This window comes from Choloepus didactylus, chromosome 2, assembly GCF_015220235.1.
Source record: "Choloepus didactylus isolate mChoDid1 chromosome 2, mChoDid1.pri, whole genome shotgun sequence".
NCBI classification, from domain to species: Eukaryota; Metazoa; Chordata; class Mammalia; order Pilosa; family Megalonychidae; genus Choloepus; species Choloepus didactylus.
The window spans coordinates 240,335,526-240,357,244 of NC_051308.1; the positions used below are offsets into that span (position 1 = coordinate 240,335,526).

At 49.6% G+C, this 21,719-nt stretch overlaps 1 protein-coding gene and 1 pseudogene across 3 annotated transcripts in view; one reads left to right on the top strand and one right to left on the bottom strand.

Annotated features, from left to right (window-relative positions):
• H6PD (hexose-6-phosphate dehydrogenase/glucose 1-dehydrogenase) overlaps nucleotides 1–21,719 on the bottom strand; it is a 37,974-nt gene that overhangs the window by 10,625 nt on the left and 5,630 nt on the right. For 2 of the 3 annotated variants that reach the window (XM_037828595.1, XM_037828596.1), the window contains 2 exons: nucleotides 17,905–18,541; nucleotides 16,010–16,127 (listed from right to left, as the gene is read on the bottom strand). In XM_037828595.1, coding sequence (XP_037684523.1) covers nucleotides 16,010–16,127; nucleotides 17,905–18,541 — 755 coding nt within the window. Of the gene's footprint in view, nucleotides 1–16,009; nucleotides 16,128–17,904; nucleotides 18,542–20,301; nucleotides 20,411–21,719 lie in introns of all 3 variants that reach the window. The other variant, XM_037828597.1, reaches the window with a different exon arrangement.
• Nucleotides 3,507–4,173, top strand: LOC119528213 (annotated as a pseudogene).

Here is a 21,719-nt window from a genome sequence, read left to right on the forward strand (position 1 = left end):
TTGTTTAGGAAATCAAACCCATATGGAAACAATGGAAGGAAGCAAGGGAATAATCTTCCCCAAAGTCAGCAGAGTAAAGGAGAGGAAATGGGACAGAACTGAGGGAGGGGTATCCAGGAGACAATAAAGTTCTTTTTTTATAATTGGGTGGCAGGTAAACTGACGTTTGTTCTATCACAGGTCTATGTGTCTTACACGTATTTTGTAAGCATCCTTTTAAATCTAGAATCTAGTCAGTATTTAATTCAAACAAAGAAGACGACGATGACCCAGGCTCAGTCCTGTTCCGCCCAGGCAGCCCCTGAGGTGGCCCCTGGGTGTCGGGCCGGGGCTGAGCTGCCACCGTCCCCCGGGCTGCGGGGTCCCTCGGGCCAGCCGGGCGGCCAGCAGATGAGGCCGAGACGGTGGGACAACCTGCCCTGTATTCGGCCTGAAAGTCTTCACCGATAGCAGCACCTGGGTCGGGGGCAGGACACAAAGCCAGGAGCCTGCGAGGAGGAGGCGCCCTTCTCCTCTCTTCTCCTTGAGGACGGGAGCCAGAGGCTTTGTTCTCTGCTGGAGCTGCCGGGTGTGGCTCTGGCCAAGGATCCTAACCCCGAAACCCACAGGACAATCCAGCCCAAAGGTGCCACCCGTGATGCCAAAAGCGCCCCCTAGAGAAACCACGGCTGAGTGCCCCTAGCCCCAGAGAGTTCCAGCCTTCAGCGCTTTTACAGTATTTTTGAGAAGAAAAAGATAATAGTGATGATGACAGCAACGTATGTAGATTCACCCATTCACTCCTTAAGTCCTACTATTACCCCCATTTTAACACATAAGGAAACTCAGCTCCAGAGAGGTTAGGTAACTCGTCCAAGGTCCACAGCTGGCAAAGGTGTAAAAATGAGATTGAACCCAGGCTGCTGGCCCCAGAGCCTGCAATTCTTACCACCACGCCGCAGTGCCTCCCTTTAACCTACTCCTTCCATTTAAACAACCGTACAGCTGAGTGAGTGAAGAAGTGGGGCAGAACGGTCAAAGAGCTGCTCTAGGCTTTGGGAGGAGGGGTCTAGGTCAAAGGTCAGGGACACCACTGCCTACTGCGCAAGTGTGAGGACGGCGTGGAGCTCACAGTGACCAACGGCGGGCGTGTGTGCCACCTCGGGGACAGTGAGACCTCCTCGGCTGCAGTTGGCAACGTGGGCCTGGTGTGACCAGATCTTCCAAGTTTTCAGGAAAAGGTAATTTGGATTGCTAAGTGTATCTCATGAATTTTTTAATGTATGCAAATAATTCTGCTTTTAAAAAGTGCCGAGTGTCTCAAGGAAACATGTGGCCCCTGGGTAAACGGTGCACAGAGGGCAGGGGTGTCGATGCCCAGTTTGGATGACGATGGTGAGCCCGGCCTGGGAGAAGGCAGCAGTGTGTGACTGAGAACAGAGGAAATCAAGAACAGATGCCAAGGGCCTGACAGTTAGACTGAGGAGTTTGAGGAACTATTAAAAGTCCTTGACCTCAAATTGTTAAACTGAGAAGTTACCACATGACCCAGCAATCCCACTCCTAGGTAGAGACCCCAGAGAAATGGAAACATAAATTCACCCAATAACTACATGGATGTTCACAGCAGCATTATTCATAATAGCCAAAAAGTGGAAACAACCCAAATGTCCATCACTGACGAATGGATAAACAAAATGTGCTATACCCATACAACAGAACATTATTCAGCTGTAAAAAGAAATGAAGTAAAAAATTAGTGGATCTGGGTATGGGCGGTGGGGGTGAGAGGAGAGAGTTTGTTGGAGTTCTCTAGAAGGCTTTTGTATTGTTCTTGCAACTCTCCTGTAAGTTTGAAATTATTTCAAGAAAAAAAGTTTTAGGGAAAAAAGAAGAAATGACGTTCTGATCCATGCTACCACATGGATGAACCTGGAAGCATTATGCAGAGTGAAAGAAGCTGGTCACAAAGGACCACAGAGTGCACGAGTTCATGTATAGGAAAGGTCCAGAATGGGCCAGTCCACAGAGCCAGAGGCAGATGGGGGTGCTGGGGAGAAATGGATGGGGGGTGGGCTGTGACTGCTAAAGGATACAAGGTTTCTTTCTGGGGTGACGAAAATGTTCTAAAACTGGTTGTGGTGACGGACGCATAGCTCTGTGAATAAACTAAAAACCAATGATGCTCACTTTACCTGGGTGAACTGTGTGTGACGTGTACCTCAATAACACTGTGTGAAAGGAAGCTCTTGAGCAGAGAAGCGGCGCCGGGAAAGAGGGGCTGTGGGGAGGGGAGCTGTCTGCGACCGGCGAGACGAGCTGACAGAGAGAAGGGACCGGTGGGCGGGAGGCCGAGCAGCGTCCGCTGCGATGGAGGGCAGCAAGGGCGGCCAGCGTGAACACAGCAGCAGGGAGAGCACAAGGCCACTGTGCACGAACAAAAACCACCCAGTGACTGACCACACTGCGAGTGCAGGAGAGGCTCTGCCAGCTGCTGGCCTGTGACCCGGGCAGGTGAGCCCACTCACATTCAAAGTAAGAACAATAGTACACTAGATGCATGAGTGTAAAGAGGATAATTAAAGCTTTGAGAACAGATGAATTTTTGATGGCCAGTGTGGAGATGCAGCAGAGCCCTCAAAAGCCCCGTTATCTGCTGACTCTTCATTAGCTTAGCACATCCCTAGGTGACCCTTTTCCTATTTTTAACCTATCTCAGTTCACTGAGAGGTTTACTGCCTGCTGTGTAAGACAGGGCTTCCTTTATTTCTTAATTTCAAGCTTCAGGGGGTGCGCCGCAGTTACACGGCCTGTAGACTGACGGGCTTTGACTCCACCCTTGGTCAGCTCTGCCTCCTCAGAGTTCCAGTGCCGCCCACGGTCTGCAGAGACCAGGCCGCCAAGCACAAGGACAGGGGGTAGGGGAGCCTCTGCGGATGCCCTGCGTGTTGACGGCTTTCTAGCTCCCATACCGTGGGCCGGTTTTCCTGAAAATGACCTATCTCGACTCCTGGTATCCTTTCCTGGATTGAAAATTAGGGTTAAAACCCATCTGCTTACAAAGTAGGTAGAAAAAGGCACAGCCCGGTGGGCAGCTGGAAGGACCCTCCCCCCTGCCCCATCCACTGCCAGGTCAGAGTGTGTCCAAGACCACAAGGTCACCAGGCAGGGGAGACCCATCAGTTTGCCCCTGGGTCACGCTGCCCCTCAAAACCTCCCAGGGTAGCATCCTGTGGAAGAGAAGTGTTCAACGTGCCCGCAAAGGGTCTCTACCAACCTACCAGACTGGCTAAAACAAAGGAAGCAGCCACACCCAATGCTGCCAAAGTTGTAGGAACGTATCACTTATGGACACTGCAGTGGCAAGTTTTCTGGAAAAGTCTGTTAAGATGCATTAACAGGTGCTGGCGCTGGTGGTTGATTCGGCTGGCGTGGTAGAGACGGGTAGAGGAGACTGCGACCTCCTCCGGCTGCTGCCGCCCCTGGTCCAGGTGGACACCTTGCTTCTCCACACCTTGCGGTGACACATGGACCAGTCCTCCTGGCAGCTCCTGGCCCCCGGGACCCCCACCCGGCTGCTCATCCACAGCCCTCCGGCCGCACACATCCCTGGAGCTGGGCCCAGGGCAGGTGGCTCTAGCCAGAAGCACCGGCCCGTGGTGGTCAGCGAGGCAGCATGGGAAAGTTGGCGCTCACGAGCCAGGTCACCCAGTCCTATTTACTAACAGATCATGACCCAACCATTGAAGATTCCATACAAAGCGGCCTGTGACGGATGACAGAGTCGCCCGGCTTGGTATTCTGGACACCGCAGGACAAGAAGAGTTTGGAGCTGTGCGAAAACAGTGAGTGAGGACTGGCGAGGGTTTCCTGTTGGTCTTTCCAGTCACAGCTAGAGGCAGTTTTGAAGAGATATCTAAGTTTCATAGACAGATTCTCGGACTAAAGGACCAGGATGAATTTCCAGTGATTTTAATTAACAACAAAGCAGATCTAGATAAAGACAGGTGACACAGGAAGGACAGCAGTTAGCAAGGCAACGTAAGATGACAGACATGCAGGCTGCAGCAGAGACTAGGACGAATGTGGATGAAGCTCTCTACGAACTGGCCTGGGTTATAGGAATGTCCTCCTGCACCCGAACCAACACGGAAAGAAACAGATATAAAAGGCTGCCCTTGTGTCATCTTCTAAGAATCCCATGAATTTTAGCTACCGACTGCCAGGAAAGCAGTCCTCTCCTTACGGTTTACATCTCATTGGGACCTCTCTAGCCTTAGACAAGCAAGTCTGACAAATGATCACCACGTTAGCCTTAGGCCAAGAAGCTTGCACATCCTTTTGGTGAAGATAATACTATGGTCATTTCAAGACAGACTCAAAGGCTGCTTCTAAGATTATCTGATTCCTTAAAAATATGTAACTATATACATGACACATTTTTAAGGGCTTACATTTTAATAGGGATGAATCAGTTCTGGAACCCAAGCTGTTTGCCAAGCTGAAGTCTTGGGAAGTGAAATAATTTTTAACTTCTGGAATCATATTGCTTATTGTTCCTCTAAATGGGAACGAAGAGTTTTTTTCTTTTTGTAATGTGAATTTCTGCCCATTTTTAACGATTTTGATGTCGGCTTTAGTTAATATTAGATACTCTAAGTTGAGTCTACAAAAGCGAGACACCTTGGATCTTTGCTGATGCTACAGCTTTTGTTTTCCAGTGGCCAAAATACCAAACTGCATATTGTACTTACAGATTCAAAACTGCTTACAAAGCCTTTTACTCCTACTATCGAAGATGATAATAGCTTATGTGGCCGAATACTTGGGTTCATTTTGGACTTAAGCATTTCATTGTTCTTAGCTTTTTAATTTAACTGTTGTCACAGCCATATTGAGTGTAGAAATTAATTTCTGTCTGTCTTCCTTTTCAAGTGTCTCTGGTTAAGGGAATAAAAAGAAAAAACTAAACCTCTCTTGTTTGACGTAATATAAAACACGGAATTGATCTTTCCAGGGTCAGAGATGATTAATGTTTTGACTATATAGTTTTATACATTATTTTCTTATCAAACCAGTTAACAAGTATTTTTATATGTCTGTAAGCAAATATGCTTTCACAGCTTTTGTGTATATATAAAGATAAGTATTTAATTCTCACTGTTCACTTTTAATTGGGGAAAAAAAGAAGTGGAAGGTACAGAAACTCTGGTAGAACATCACCTGCTGTTCTGGTCCTGGTTGAACCCACGCTTGGCCAGCCCACACACCCATTCAATAAAGCTTCCCAACAGAGGACAACGCACAGGATGAGAAGCTGAAATCACTTTCAATACCCCCTACTACATGTTGACTGTTATGTCAAGTATTAAATGTAAAACTTTTGGCAATTAGTATAGCAGTGGATGACGTCTGATTTTGTTTTAAATTCCATGGACTGTGTTTAAACAATTCCAAAGACCATTTCTTCTGATTCTGAGATACTAAGTGGTATTGCACAATTGTCACTTTAGTGAATGTGTACAACAGTATCACGAAATTTATAAAGCATACTCTTATATAGCTTCAGGTGCTAGAATTAAAATTGATGTATTCTCACAAAAAGAGATGTATTAACAACTATAGTTTTTATCCTTTAACCTAGTAATTCCACTTCAGAAGTATATGTAAAGGAGAACAGCTCTTTCAAATGCTCATAAAGAAAATGTTCTGCATAAGATAATGGTGTCAGCTGAACAACCACTGAATTGCACACTTTAAAACAGCAAAAACTGGGAACAAAAAGAACAATGTATATTCTATAATACAAACAAAATTGAACAGAAATACAGAGATAGTGAAGGGTATTCATTAGGCCGATTGTCAAAACATGGAAATTTAAATACACATGTAGGTATGTGAGAGAACAATAATGTTAGGTGAATAATAGACATGAAAGAGTGTTCCAGGCAACTGCAGGCCTTTAACCCACTGTAAGTCACACAGAGCAGTGTATGGAGCTCGAGAGACAGAACAATGCTTCTGCTTCTCCTTGCAAAGCTGGAAGGAGCACATTTCCATTTGTGAAGCATCTCTGTGCAAGCTATCTGATTGAATCCTTCAGACAACCCCAGGAGAGAGGCAACAGGGTTATCCTCATTTACAGAAGCTACACGGACGGTCACAGCCTTAGAGACGGGACCAGAAACCACCCACCACCATCCCACACTGTGTGAGATCTGGAATTCCCAGCAAAACAGATTTTAAGAAAACACAGAAAAACTCCTCTCCAGAGATTCAACCAAAAAAAGGATAATTCTGAATTGTTTGAAACTTGGGAAGAGGATGTAGGCTGGAGAAGGTTCCTGCAAACACTGAATTGAAGGAAGAGAAGACTATCAGGTAAGAATCTTCTGTTCCGGACTAGTTGGTCCTCTCCCTTCCCCATCACTCAGTCTCACGTGGGAAAGGCACAGAATCGGCAGACAGGCCCCCTCCCACCAGGGACACAGACTATAAAATCTCACAACAGTGAGACATACCCCTACCATTTGAAAACCCAGGAGACAGGGGAGGACATTTCAAGGCCCAGGTCAGTGAGGGACAAAGAGAAAACACAGATGGAGACTGTTTCCAGCCCTGGGTCTGAAAGCCTTTCCCCTACCCATCAGGGAAGTAGCAGCCGCGGCCATTTCCTTGCCTGGGGGACAGCTGGAGGACTGGGTCAGCTGAGGGAGTACTTTGCCACAGTTGTAGCCCCACATCAAGACAGATTTTGGCCAGCAAAGTGAGGGCACAGGAATCCCGCAGTTTCAGCTCACCTGTGTAGATGCAGCCTGTGCTCGGAGGCAAAGCAGCTTCCCAGGTCAATTACGTTACCAAACAACGCCACCTGCTGGGCGGTCCGGAAAGTGCAAGGGAAAGCAGAGCACCACTGGAAGCCAGCAGATCTGTATTACCACGCACAGTGAAGTTGTTGGGGTGACCAGTGCCTACTTTCCATCCCTGTGGCAGGCCATGGTGGGTGCCTGATTTTGGGGGAAGACTGGGAGGCAGAGCCAATCCGAGAGAAAAAAGAAATAGATCAAAAGAAAACAACAAAACCCAAGGCAAAAGAGTGAAAACAACCTCCAGAATAAACTAATCAAGAAAACCAGATGCCTAGTCAAAGGAACAAACTAACACCTCAACTGAGACTCAAGTGTTGAAACAAGTTAATTAGAGATGTTCAAACAAATCTTCTAAATCAAATCAATAAATCGAAAGAAATGTGACAAAAGAGATGAGGGATATAAAGAAGACACTGGGTGACCATAAGGAAGAATTCATAAGCTTGAAAAAACAAATGGCAGAATTTACAGGAATGAAAGTCACAATAGAAGATGAAAAACACAATGGAGACATACAACAGCAGACCTGGAGAGGAAGAACAAAAGTTTACTGAACTAGAGGACAGGACATCTGAAATCCTACACTCAAAAGAAAAGATAGGGAAAAGAATGGAAAAATATGAGCAGGGGATCAGGGAACGAATGACAACATGAAGTGCACTTGCACTAATATACACTGTTATAGGTGTCCCCAAAGGAGAAAAGAAGGGAAAAGAGGCAGAAATAATAATAGAGGAAATAATCAATGAAAATTTCCCAACTCTTATGAAACACATAAAATTACAGGGCCAAGAAGTGCAGTGTACCACAAATGGAATTGATCCAGATAGAGCTACTCCAAGACACTTACCAATGAAATTGTCAAATGTCAAAGACAAAGAATTCTGAAAGCAGCAAGAGTAAAGCAATCCATCACATACAAGGGAGGCTCAATAAGACTAAGCACAGATTTCTCAGTAGAAGCCACGGTGGTGAGAAGACAGTGGTAGGACATATTCAAGATACTGAAAGAGAAACCTGCCAATCAAGAATCCTATATCTGGCAAAACTATCCTTCAAAAATGAGGCAGACCCCCTGAGTACCTCTTTGCTGCTCAGATGTAGCCCTCTCTCTCTAAGCCAACTCAGCAGGTGAACTCACTACCCTCCCCCTCTACATGGGATCTGACTCCCAGGGGTGTAAATCTCCTTGGCAATGCAGGATATGACTCCTGAGGATGAATATGGACCTCGCATCTTGGGATTGAGAACATCTTCTTGACCAAAAGGGGGATGCGAAATGAATCAAAACGAAGTTTCAGTGGCTGAGAGATTCCAAATGGAGTCTCTGGTAACCATTCCAAATGGTAACTCTGGTGGGCATTCTTATGCACTACGTAGATAACCTTTATAGGTTTTAGTGCAGTGAAATAGTTAGAAATAATTACCTGAAGCTATCAAAGTCCAACCCAGTAGCCCTGACTCTTGAAGACAATCATATAGCAATGCAGCTTACAAGGGGTGACAGTGTGATTGTGAAAGCCTTGTAGATCGCAGTCCTTTTATCCAGTGTATGGATGGATGAGTAGAAAAATGGGGACAAAAACTAAATGAAAAATAGGGTGGAAGGTGGAGGGTGATTCGGGTGTTCTTTTTTACTTGTATTTTTAATTCTTTTTTTTTCACTTTTTCTGGTACAAGCAAAATGTTTAAAAATAGGGGTGATGAATGCACAACTATAGGATGGTATTGCAAATAACTGATTGTACACTTTGGATGATTGGTATGTGACTATACCTTAATAAAAATAAATTTAAAAACAAAACAAAACAAAAGGCCTCCTTGCAGTAAAATGAAGGTTGGGCTTAGCAAGGCTGCAGAATGCAATTTTGCACCGAAATACTGTTTTCCCATTTCAAAGCAATGTAGAGGCATGTAGCTTGTTAGATTTATACAATGACGGGTCTCCCAAGACTTTAGAAAGCAAATGGTATTCATCAAATTAATTTCCATGGGGATCATCTCAAACACAGAAAATAAAAAAGCCCAGACCATTAAACACACACACACACACACACACACACACACACACACACACACACACACACACAAAAAGAGGCAGGGTTTAAAATATTTACAGATAAACAGACACTGAGAGAGTTCATGAACAGGAGACCTCCTCTATAAGAAATACTAAAGGGAATGCTATGGACAGATAGGAAAAGGCAGGAGAGAGAGATTTGGATAAGAGTGTAGTTAGATGACAACACCAGGAAACAGAAAGAGGGTAAAAATCAGGCAATTGATGCTGAAGGAGTACTGAATGTTCGACAGGATTGACTGTATACATCCAGAAATGGATAGCACCAACTGGGTGATGGTAGTACAACATTGTAAGTACACTGAATGAAGGTAACTGTGAGTATGGTTTAAAGAGGAAGGTTACGGGCATGTAGGACACCAGATGGAAAGACAGAAGATAAAGACTGGGATGGTATAACTTACTGAAACCTAGAGCGGTAAATGATCATGACTAAATGTATAAATACAAGAATGTTTTTACATGAGGAGGAACAAATGAATGTCAATTTTGCAAAGTGTTGAAAATGTGATGGTATTGGGGAAAAAATACAATCAATGCAAACTAGAGTCTACAGTTAACAGTAACCTTGTAATATGCTTCCATTAATTGTAACAAAGGCAATATACCAAAGCTAAATGTCTGCAAGAGGAGAATATGAGAGAGAGGTATGGGACTCCTGGCATTGGTAGTGATGTCTGACCTTTTTATTGTATTTTATTTTAATTTCATTTTTTCTTTTGTTGCTTTTTAGTTGTCATTTTTTTCTTTTTCTTTTTTTCTTTCTTCTGTTTTCTTTTTTTGCCTCTTCCTCTTCCTTTGCAGAAGAAATGGAAATATCCTCATATAGGTTGTGGAGGTGTATGCATAACTGTATGATTATACAGGCAACCACTGATTGTTTACGTAGGAGGGAATGTATGGGGTGTGAATGAAACTGTCTAAAAAATAAACAGAGGGATACAAGTGCTGAGGAAAATGTGGAGAAAGGGATATACCTAATCACCATTGGTGGGGAAGTAGAGTGGGACAGCCCATCTGGAGGGCAGTGTGGCGGTTCCACAGGAAGCTAAGCATGGGGTTGTCACAGGGTCCTGCAACCCTGTTATTGGGTATATACCTGGAAGAACTGGGAACAGGGACACGAATGGACATTTGCACAGTGGGGTTTATGGTGGCAGTATTCATGATTCGCAGCAGATGGAGGTGGCCTAATGGTACATCGACTGATGAACAGAATGGTGAACTACGGTGTATACATACAATAGAATTTTGAGATGCTACAAGAAGGAATGAAGTCGTAAGCTATGCAACTAGGTGAATGGACCCTGAGGACAGTATGTTGAGTGAAACAAACCAGAAATGAAAAGACAAACATTATAATGCCTCACTAATATGGACTAATTATAATGTGCAAACTCTGAGACCTGAGCCTGAGAGCATAGGTTATCAGAGGAAGGCTTATTGTAAAGGTTCCTAGATTGTAAGCTGTTACAGCAGTTACATCTATTCCTGAGTTGTAAGGGCTATTTCTAAATTCTGAGATGCTGAGCTCTTTGTGCATAGCCTGGCCAGTCCTGGAACTTTAAGTCTCTGTGTGACACCTGAGACTCAAACCCAGAGTGTGGCAGCTATGAATGTCAGCATTACCCCATACAGCAAGTATTAAAGAGGCTGAAAAAAGAAACCAGGTTTCAATTAGAGATATGAACAAAATGGACCTGGTTAAGACTAAGCTAAATCAGACTAAAGGGTAAAGGAAGATATTGATGGTGTTTTAAAACTCCAACTTCTGTGTGAGACCAAAGGAACAGATGTTTATTAGATGCAAAAATCTATACTTTTTCATAACACACTACATAATTTAACTTGTATGGTCAGTTTATTCAAACACCATAATTATATGGAACGTTGAATAGGGAGTGAAATCTGGTTGGTTTGTACAGGTTAGTGTGAAGCCTCAATATATCCCAGAGTAATTTTGGCAGAAAATAAAAATGTTTTTGCAAAGTCCCCTTCAGGGACTGGGGGAAAATGTGGAAATATTAAACTTCCCCACTTGGGGAATTACTGATATTCTCACAAGCATTAGGGACTACCAATTTAGAAGGCTGAACCCTCGATCTTGGGGCTTGCCCTTATGAAGTTTGTTACTGCAAAGGAGAGGCTAAGCCTACTTAAAATTGTGCCTAAGAATCTCCCCCCAAGAACCTCTACATAGTCATTGTTCAGAAGTGGCCTCTCTCTGTCTAAGCTAACTTTGCAGGTAAACTCACCGCCCTCCCTGGCAACATGGGACATGATTCGCAGGGATGAGCTTGGCCCTGGCATCATGGGATTGAGAAAGCCTGCTTGGACCAAAAGGGGGAAGAGAAATGAAACAAAATAAATTTTCAGTGGCTGAGAGATTTTAAATGGAGTTGAGAGGTCACTCTGGAGGTTATTCTTATGTATTATATAGAGATCCGTTTTTAGTTTTTACTGTATTGGAATAGCTAGAAGGAAATACCTGAAACTGTTGAACTGCAATCTTGATTCTTGAAGATCATTGTGCAACTATGTGTGACCAGGTGATTGTGAAAACCTTGTGGTTTCCACTCCCTTTATCCAGTGTATGGAGAGATGAGTTGAAAAATGAGGACAAAAAAGTAAATGAATAATAGGAAGGGATGGGGAGTATGGGATGTTTTGTGTGTTCTTTTTACTTTAATTTTTATTCTTATTCTTTTTTTGTGTGTGTGGTAATGAAAATGTTCAAAAATTGTGGTGATTAATGCTCAACTATATAATGGTACTTTAAACAACTGATTGTACACTGTGGATGACTGTATGGTTTGTGAATGTATCTCAATAAAATTGAATTTACCACCCCCCCACTCCCCCCCCCCCACAACTAAAAGCCGGCTGCAATCCCCTCCACCATCTTGGAATCATCAGGAAAAAAAGGAGGTGTGGATGAAGGAGAGAGGAGGCTGCAGTCAGGAAGTCAGCAGCTGCCCTGGGCTCATCCTGCAGAAGGGCCAGGGAGGGAGGGGGGTGGGCCCTAGGAGCCAGCCCCAGACCCTTCTGGCCACACGGGCTGCCCTGGGCCCCGGGCAAGAGGCCCCACACGGTAGCACAGCCCCTGGTGCAGGGGCCTCCCAAACAGGGCAGCCAGGCCAGTCTTGGGGAGCACCCATCCCTCCCCCTGCCACAAAAGCCTTCCCACAGAGGGGAAATGGGGGGCAGAGAGGGGACCCTCAGCCCCTGCTGGCAGCCGCTGGGTTGGACGACCATGTGTTAGCAGCTTAGGGGTTCTGAGGGTCACAGGCTTTGGTTCAAATTCCCCAAGGAAAAGGCAGCCCAGTGTAGGCAGCTGAGCCTCAGCCCATTAGTGACCAGTACTTCCGTCTGCAGGGCCTGACCCAGCAGGCGCAACGAGGGCCAGTCGGGAACCTTCTCCACGGAGGGGCCAAGTGACCTGGCCAAGGTCACTCTCCTGAGAAGGTGCCACTTGGAGGAGCACCTTGGGCCCGAAGGAGAGGAGCCGGCTGCCTGAAGGCTCCCTCCTTCCTTTCCTGCCCCATCGCTGGCCCCTGCCTGGGCAGCAGCCTCCACTCTGCAGCAAACTCCTCTGGGCCAGAGGCTGCAGCAGAAAAAAACCCACTCACACCCAGTGGTGGAGGGGAGGAGCCGGGGAAGCCTGCCTCCAGGTTGGATGTGCGGGAATGGGGGTAGGGGAAGATGTCCAAGTGACCTTGCAGCTTGGAAGTCCCTTTCCTGGGGCCTGCAGCAGCTCTAGGCTAAGAAGGGTCCATTCCCAGGCCAGCCTGCAGCCCCCAGTTCCGGCACTCAGGCTGGCACTCAGGGCTGCCACCAGGTGCTGGCTCACCCCGCCTCTCTGGCACAGGAGTCAGCTCAGGCTGCACAGCTGCAGTGTGAAAGAAGAACCTGGGGGATCCTCTGAAATGCTTGGCAGGGGGCAGTGGCAGGGACAGGGAGGATGACCGGCCACCCTGTCCTTCTGCTGAAGGCCCGGACTGCTGGGCTCCCAGTCCTCCCTGAGGACTTCCTGGCCACGCAGTCTCACTGCACTGTGTGGGACTCACTACTGAGCTTGCCAAATGCCAGCAGGAGACAGCCTTTTCTCTCCCCTGCCTCCCATCGCCAGCCCCAGGGGCAACAGCAGCCTAGGCCCCCACGTGCTGGTGAAATGGTGACTTGCTGTGGGGTGAGCTGCAAAGTTCACAGCTCAGGGCCTCTCCAGCTTGAACTCCAGTCTGTAAGGGGCCAGCTGAGGGACAGGTGCCAAAGCAGGACCCAGAGGGGAGGGCGTGGGTAAGCGTTTGAGCCCCAAGAGCTGCAGCAGAGAATGCTCATCCTTTGGGGTCCCAAAGGCCTGAAGCCGGCGACGGAGGGAGGGGGGGAACCCCAATGTACCCCAGTCCAGAGGTCCCACTGGCCATGGGGTTAGCACAGCAGCAGGGGGTCGGTCACTCCCTTGGCCCACAGTTCTCAGCCTGTGCGCGGAACTGGCAGGTACATAGGCCACCAAGGAGCCCCAACCCCAGGACAGCTGCAGTCCTGCTGGCCTCCTCTGCCATGGACAGCCAGCTGGTACTAGCTGCTCCTGGCCCCACCCTTAAAGGTTACCAGCCCCTCGGGACCAGTGGCACCAGCTTTCGTCTTGCTCTGTCTCCCTCTGCCTCTGAGCTGACGGCACAGAGCCCGGTTGAGTGAAAACACACTCTTCTCCGGGTGTGGAAGCAGCATGGCCCTCCCCTTCCAACCTGCATGCTGCAGGTGAACGCAGGCCTCTGGCTGGTCACACCCAGTGGCCCAGGAGGCAGAGCTCCAGGAGCCTTTCACTCTGGGACCCGACGGGCAAGCAACCTAGGCCAGGGTGTTTCTGTTCAACCAAGATCCCCGGCCCAGGCCACGGACTGCACAGGCCTCTGCCAGCCTTTTGGCTTTGTCTCCTGATTTCTTTGCTCCAAATCCCAAGAGAGGCCTTGGAGCCGCCTGGTTCCTCAAGACATCCACTCTTTCCTAGCCCAGGTGGACACAGGAAAGAGCTGCCTGAGGGATTGCAAGGGAGCCCTGGGCTCCCAGCACTGCCAGCGACCTGGAAACTGCGGGCAGACAGAGGGGCTGGCCCCTCCCCGGGCTCCCGCTCCGCGCTGGCAGCCCCAGACCCGCAGCTCATCTCTGCAGAGGGAGAGAGGGCAGGCCTGGCCCCGCACACCCTTCCACCGGGACACAGGCACACAGGCACGGGGAGCCCATGCTGGGCCTGGGCCGGGCATGAGGAGGGGAAATTTGGAAGACAGACTCCCGCAACCCACAAGGGCTGCCTGGAGTGGGGAGAGGACATCTTCTCTGACGCAGTTCCAGAGGGGAGCCCAGCTCCTGCTCAAGGACGGGCATGTCCTTCAAGGCCTGGTCAGGACGTGCTGCCTCAGCTCCCCCACACCTGCCCACACCCTCCCCTGCCTCCTACTCCATCCGCTGCCGAGAGCATCCATTTGGGGATTTTAACCTAAGATCAGAGTGTGATCATATTATGTTCCCCAAGGACTCTGCGAGGCATCAGGGGACAGGGGCTGGGTCTCACACCTCTATATCACCACAGCCCCTGCAGAGCTTGCAGTACTAAATACATATACAAAGAGGGAAGGAGAGAAGAGACAGAAGAAAAAAGAAGAAAAGGCAAGGAGAAAGAACAAGGTCAAGAGGAAGAAAAGAGAAAGAGACAGACTTATGGTTCCCCACCCAGAGACGAGGGTCCAGGTGCTCCCTCCTGCCCCCAGCCCCCGGGACGGGCTGTACACACTGTGGGGTGGGTGGGGGGTTGGGGGTGGTGGCTGCGGCACCCCCAGCCTAGCTGCAGGAGGCAGTCCCAGGACGAGCTGGCTGCTCGTGCCGCCTGGCAGCACAGCGTGACGGTGCAGGGCCTCATGCTGGAGCCAGACACCTCCCCCTAGAACCCAGGTGCCACCACTCGCTGCCTGTGACCTTGGGAGGTCCCCAAGCTAATAACGGTGCCTTCCTCATATGGGTGGGGGGGATTAAATACACAATAAGAAATCGCTTCATTACCAAGGACAAATCAATGCTTTGGATATATATAGTCAATGCTTTGAAAATTTGATGACATCACGGAATGCCAGAACTCAAAGGGAATTTCGCTATCATCATCTACACCCATGGTCACCCAGTGAAAGGCAGACAGGGCTGCCCGCTCAGCACTGGGTCAGCTTGCCCAAGGTATATGCCCAGTACCAAGGGATGCCCACAGTCCAGTGGGAGGTGGACTGAGCAAGCCTGAGGCAAGCCTGGCACTGTGACGGGCTGAGAGGGGAGGGACATGGTGCCAGGAGGGGGCCTAAAGGTGGGTGGACTCATCAAAGGGATCAGCAACAGCTTCCCCGGGAGGGGATCACAGAGCTGGGCAGGACACAGGAAGGTGAACAAGGAGGAGCCTTCCAGGCAGAGGACACCACACGTACAGAGCACAGTAGACTGATTTGCCAACAAGCGAGGGCAACAGGGAACCTGGTCAGGGCGAAGCCAGAGGGGCAGGCTGGGCAGACATGCAGGCCTCACCAGCATGACAGCGACGAGGAGCCGGTGAGCCACTGGGACAGTCTTAAGCCTCCAGCTGCCCCGGGTCAGCTCTCAGGCAGTGCCAGGCTGATGGGCACCAAGAACCTCTTCAGTCCTCCTCTCCTCACAGGCCTCCTGGGCCTCCTTCCTGCCAGGGACCACCAGGGACCGCCACCTTTCTCCTTTCCCCAGCCCAGCTCCAGCCCCATCCAGGCCCAGTGAAATGGCTGCCTCCCTCCTCCCCCCAGCCTCCTACACCTCCGATGACCTCCACCCTCAAGTAACCCTCAAGTGAATTTCTGGTGTTTTCCGCTTGCCCATTGTTCCAAGTGCCCGATGCCAGGTTTACTCAATAGACCGTGCACTCCCTGAGGGCAGCAGTGACTGCCCAGGCTGTGCTGCAGGAGCCCTGGGAAGGCCTTGGGGAGCCCCCACAGCGGAAGGCTCCCCGAGACAGAGGCCTAGCAGTCCTCCACGCAGACACCAGGGCAGGTGGAGGCTTGGAGCCCTCACGCACCTTCTGCGTCCACCGTCTCCTTCATGACGATCTCCACCCGCTCCACGTGGTGCCGGTTCCATAGGCGGTCCAGGGCCTGGCGGTTCTGGTCCCGGAAAGGCAGGATCTGGGCCACGGCCTGGCAGGAGAAACACTGGTTGTGCTCTCGGTTCTTCTCAGAGTGAAGTAGGAACCCTCCAAGCAAGGGCCCAGCCCTCTCTGGCCTAGAGAAGACGCTGTCTCTGGAGCAGGAGTTCCTGGACCTCGGGGCTTCACACAGCCCAGTAAACGCCCCGAAAAATTTTATGTGGCCTCAGAGTGATCAGTGTTTCATTTTGCCAAGAAAGAAAATACTTAAAATGATCTATCCTCTATTACCAACAATTTTTAATAAAGGGAAAAGACTTATCACCAAAAACGTAGCAAGAAAACCTTTAAAATTATATCCGGTCAGTACTTTTTCTCATTTTCGCCTTGACTGAGTGACAGCTTCACCAGGACAGCACTGGTCCAAGGACCACTTGGAAGTCGTCACTCTGGGAACTTCAAATAGGGTTGGAAAGAAGTCCCTCTGTTGCAGGCATTACCTGGACACCACCTCCCCTGCACCTGCCACCTTACGCTCTGCCAGGCCGCACTCACTCCTGCAGGGTCCTCAGACCAGTACTCTCTAGCAAGAAGACAGCTATTATCACTGTGGTATGATGAACAAGGAGATGCCAGGTGACAGCTGCTCGGTAGAGCCAAATGATGATGACCCAGGCCTGGTGACTCCTGGGGCCTGTCCCAGATCTTCTGGTGGAATCTGACATAGGTGCCTGCCCACTGGCCCTGCTTCACCAGCCTGGACAGGACCAGAGAAGGCAGGTGCTGGTGTGCTCTCTGCTGGGGTTTCCGGAAATGAATGCCCCAGGGGGCTCCGAGGGCATGTTCAGAGTTAACTGGCGAAGTGACAGGCATCACCCAGGAGGCCAGCCCCACATTCCTGGCTGAGGAGTTTGGTCTTAGGTGTCCACTGCCTCCTATTTAGTTTTAAGATCTTGTTACCAGCACTCTGGTTCAAGGCAGAAAGCAGGAAGAAAAAGAGAAAAGGCAGATCGTGTTGTGCTGGTTCAAAGCAGTTATGCACTCCCCAAAAGGCCATGTTCTTTTAATCCATTCCTGTGGGTGCAGACCTGTTATGGGTAGGACTTAATCCTTCAGTGGAGTCCTTTATGAGGATAAAAGACAGAAACAGCCCAAAGAATTTAGAGAGAAAAACCAGAGAAGTTTGCAGAGAGCTGAGAGAAAAGCCCTGGGAGAAGCAAGCAAGGACCACAAAAGCTGAAAGAGCCGGAACCTGGAAGCAATGAAACCCGAGAGAGAAGGACCAGCAGACGCCGGCCATGTGCCTTCCCATGTGACAGAGGAACCCCGGATGCCAGCGGCCTTTCTTCAGAGAAGGAATTGTCCTGTTGATGCCTTAATTGGGACATTCTCATGGCCTTAGAACTGTAGATTTGTGAACTAATAAATCCCCATTGTAAAAGCCAACCCATTTCTGGTATATTGCATTCCGGCAGCATTAGCAAACTGAAACAGGTGCTGAAGAAGCAGGCTAATCCTAATTCCCACGGCATACCCAGCTGGAAGCTAGACCCAGAACCAGTCCCCAGGCCATACCACCACAGGGGATGTGGCAACACAGAGACTCTGGGAGATGCACGAAAGAACACGACACAACACCAGTGAGGCTAGACACATGGAGAAGAACCAGACAGTCCTGTCCTTGCTGCTTTGCCCTCCTGCCTCTTGCCTACTTCTAAGAAGTCTGTGGGTGCTCAGATCTCACAATTCTACTAGTAGTGTGGCCCCGCTGATGGGTCTACCAGCACCCAACTCCCCCCAAGCCAGGCAGGCCACTGGCTGAAGCTCACCTGCTTGCCCAGGTAATGGTCCACCCGGTACATCTCCTCTTCTTGAAAAATGCTCCCAAGCTCCGTGGCCAACTGCTGGGCCGAGTTATGGTCCCGGCCAAAGGGTTTCTCCAGGACGACCCGCAGCCAGGCTCCTGGGCCTGGGCGGCAGCTGCTGTTGATGTTGCGGGCAATGTCTGCATAGGCGAAGGGTGGCACCGAGAAGTAGAAAATCCTGCCAGCCTCCCGGAGGCCTTTGTGTTGCACCTGTGCCTCGATGTCCTTGCTCAGAGCACTGTAGTCTGTGGTTGTCTTCAGCTGGCGGTACTGGCTCAGCTGCAGGAACTGATCCTTGAGTTCAGCACACTGACGGGGTGCTATGTCCTGGGAGCAGGAGAGGGTCTCCAGGGCCTTGGCCATGAGCTGCTGGCCCTGCTTGGGGTCCGTCAGAGCGGCGCCATGGAAGGTAAAACTGTGGCCCTTCCCCGCCTCATCCAGGTACAGCTGGAACAGTCCCTGCCACAAGTACTTTTTGGCCAGGTCCCCAGTTGCTCCCAACAGGATTATGGATACATGTCCCTGGAGCTCCTGGGCCTGCAGGCAGCCCAGAAGGGCCATGCATGTCGCCACTGTGAGCATCTTCCAAAAGCCTGGGTGCCTGGGGTACATGGGAGACAGACAAGGAACAAGGAAGGATCAGACTTGGTCCAGGTGGCTGTGATGTGGAAGGAAACACATCTCTAGGGTATCAAACATTTCCTGCCTGTTTGATACCCATGGTTTCTTATGAAACATTACAGCCCCACAGCTTCCCCCTCCCTCCTAGGCAGCTTGGCTGCTGTTCCAGGAAGCCAGTGGGTAGGGACCTGCCCTGCAAACAGAGACTGTGCCAGGGAAGGCGGGGGCCACCTGCTGGAAATGGACCGTTTTGCTGCCAGGAGCTTGGGGAAGTGGCACAAGCCACCAGGGAGGCCACGGTGCTGCTGGGGGAGCCTGGGGTTGGAACTGTCCACTCTCTGGCCAAGGCTGGTCCCAACCACAGGCACAGGGCACCTGGACATCAGAGCACCTCCAGCCCAGGAACAGGACTAGGTCCAGATCCAGGTCCAAGACCACTGTCTAGACCACCAGATGATCTGCTCACCTCCTCCCATTTCTCTCTGCTTTCTCCCTTGCCTTCTGGGCTCCAAGCACAAAAGAATTCATAGTAATTGCTTCAGCACAGCAAAAATTGATGAAAATTGCTGAAAAACACAGACTCTGGAGCCAAGTACCTGGGCTCAACTCCCAACTAACCCCTTACCAGGTGTCTGACCTTGGCAAGTCATTTAACCTCTAAGTTTTCTCATCTGAAATAACTGTCACCTATAGCATAGGGTTGTTATCAGGATTAAATGAGTATATATTTACAAGTTGCTTAGGGCCTGGTGTGTGCTATATATGCAGTGGCTATTATTTTGGACTAGCACTAACAGCAGCAAACATGGCCAAGCACTGAGCTAAGCACTGATGTGCATTTGACTGCACTGAATCCAGACAAGAATCCTGGAAAGAACCACATGGGGTTGGCACTGTTACAGCCACCCCCTCCCCTCCCCCTCTTGCAGATGGAAAAGCTGAGGTAGGTGAAGGTCACACAGTGAGAAGTGGTGGAATGAGGGCTGACATCTTGGCTGTTTTTTGGCCGAATCTGAAGCACCTGACATGTGTGAAAGGCCAGAGTCCTATGGCCTGTCCCAGAGGCACCAGAATATTTGTATTTTCTGGCCTTACACTCTGAGCAAGGTTGCAGGACCTAATGTGCTGAGTTCTAACTCCATGGCCCCTCTCCAGCTCTCCGGTTCCCCCTGTGGCTGCCACTTTGAGGGGAGGGCAGAGGAAGTGAGGGGCATGGTCAGCAACACTGACTGTCAGAGAGAGATGGGAAAGGGGCCCGCCTGGGGTGGAAGCAGTGAAGAAGGAACCATGATCTCTAACTTGGAATCTCCTACATGCTGAGTGTTCACCCACAACCTTACGAGGCTGTAATCTGGTTTAAAAATAGCGAAACTGAGGCTTGAAGAAGTACAGTGGCTTGTAAAAGGTCCTGGTTCCCAGACACTGCAGAAACTGCCAGCTCGTCCTTCCACTCAGCCCTTCCCCATCGAGGGACCAGATCTGCCCTTTCGCTGGGACATCAGACCCCCTCCTCCTACTGCTCCCTTTGCCTCCTCCTCTCTCTTGAGCTCCATGCCCAAGAAAGTCCTAGTTAGTGGTGAAACCCTAACGCAAACCCAACAGTGGTGCTTGTGCCAGTGCTGGTGGGATACCAGACATGCTTGTCAACTCTTTCATCATTAGGAGCTTTACGTGGAGGACAAGAGACCATTGAGGGGGCCCCCGACCTTTCTCTCCCACACTCTCTTCATCTGCACTCACCCCAAAATCCACAGATGGGCCACAGGACCATTCTACTTTCTTCTCCTCATTTCCAATCCCTGTCCTTGGCCCTTCAAGCGTTTCTTTCTCAACTGGCAATAGCTTCTGTCTGGAGAGAAGGAAAAGCTGCAAGGTCAGTACAGGAGAGAGGCAGAGAGAAATCTGAAGCCCAGAGAAGAGCCTGGAGAACGAAGAGCAGCCAGCTGGCAGGCTGCGTTTCAGAGCTTCTGATATGATCCTGGAAGCCAGGAATCTGGACGTGCTGGGGCAAGGGGAGGAGCCCAAGGACCTCAGAGAGACCAGATGGGCAGGTGGGGGAGCCCCAGGGCTGGCGCCTCAACCCCCACTGCGAAGACTGCAGACAGGCCGGGGAGGAGGGCTGCCTGGCCTGCCTGACTCCCGCCCTCTGTTTAATCCTGTTCTGACTTGGAAGTCTTGCTGCCGTCTTCCCTGACTGGTCCTGTTCCGGGTTCCCCGTTCTCAGGTCAGCCTCCCTTATCTTTTGCTTCATTTCCCAGCACTCCCTTTAAACAAATACAAATCAGAGATATCATGTATTTCAACATGGCTGTTTACACTTTCCTAAGCTGGGGGAAAGGGGGAGGGGGTGAGCAAGCATTTGGTGTTTTTTTTTTTTTTTCATTTATTACCATGTTTCTCAGGCTTAACAGTATTTCTCAAGTTTAGTATGCATATCTTCTGGGGATCTTTTCAAAATGCAGATTCTGGTTCAGAAGGTCCGGGGAGTGGCCCAAGGTGCTGACAGCTGGCACACTTTGGGTAGCAAGATTCTAGAATACTGAGCGCAGAAGGATAGTTCTCAATTAGAGGAGTGAATCAGAACCAACTGGAGGGCTTTTCAAAAGGCACACACCTAGTCTCCCACTCCCCTCACCAAGGAGGGGTCCAGGATCAAATAAGTCCTGGATTCCAAGCACAGGGATTTCACCCCTTGCAGAAACTACCTGCTGACTCCTGAGAGTCTACTGTCACCCAAGCTTACTGAGAAGGTGGTGTGTGCCAGTCACTGGGCGAGAATTTAAACACACTGTCTCACTCCTTCCTTGCACGGGTGCTGCGAGGGCGGTTCTCTGAGATTCTCCTTTTACAGATGAGAAATTGGGAGCTGAAATTAACTGCCAAGTGGCAAGCCGGAGCCCCCGGCTGCTATGCTAAACGGCTTCCTGAATGGAGCAGAGGAACATCTTCTCCGGGGCAAAGGACCTGGGTTGGAGGCTACTTCTGGCCCAACAACTTCATTAAATCACTGATCGGTTTGGGGCCACCTTTCCTCATCTATAAAACACGGCTAATCCCACAAACCTGAACAGAGGGTGCGAAGATTAAATGAGGGGATACGAGCAACAAAAGCCCTGAAGATGTTCGTAATTCAATGTAAAGTGCCTCCTGGCCCCCAA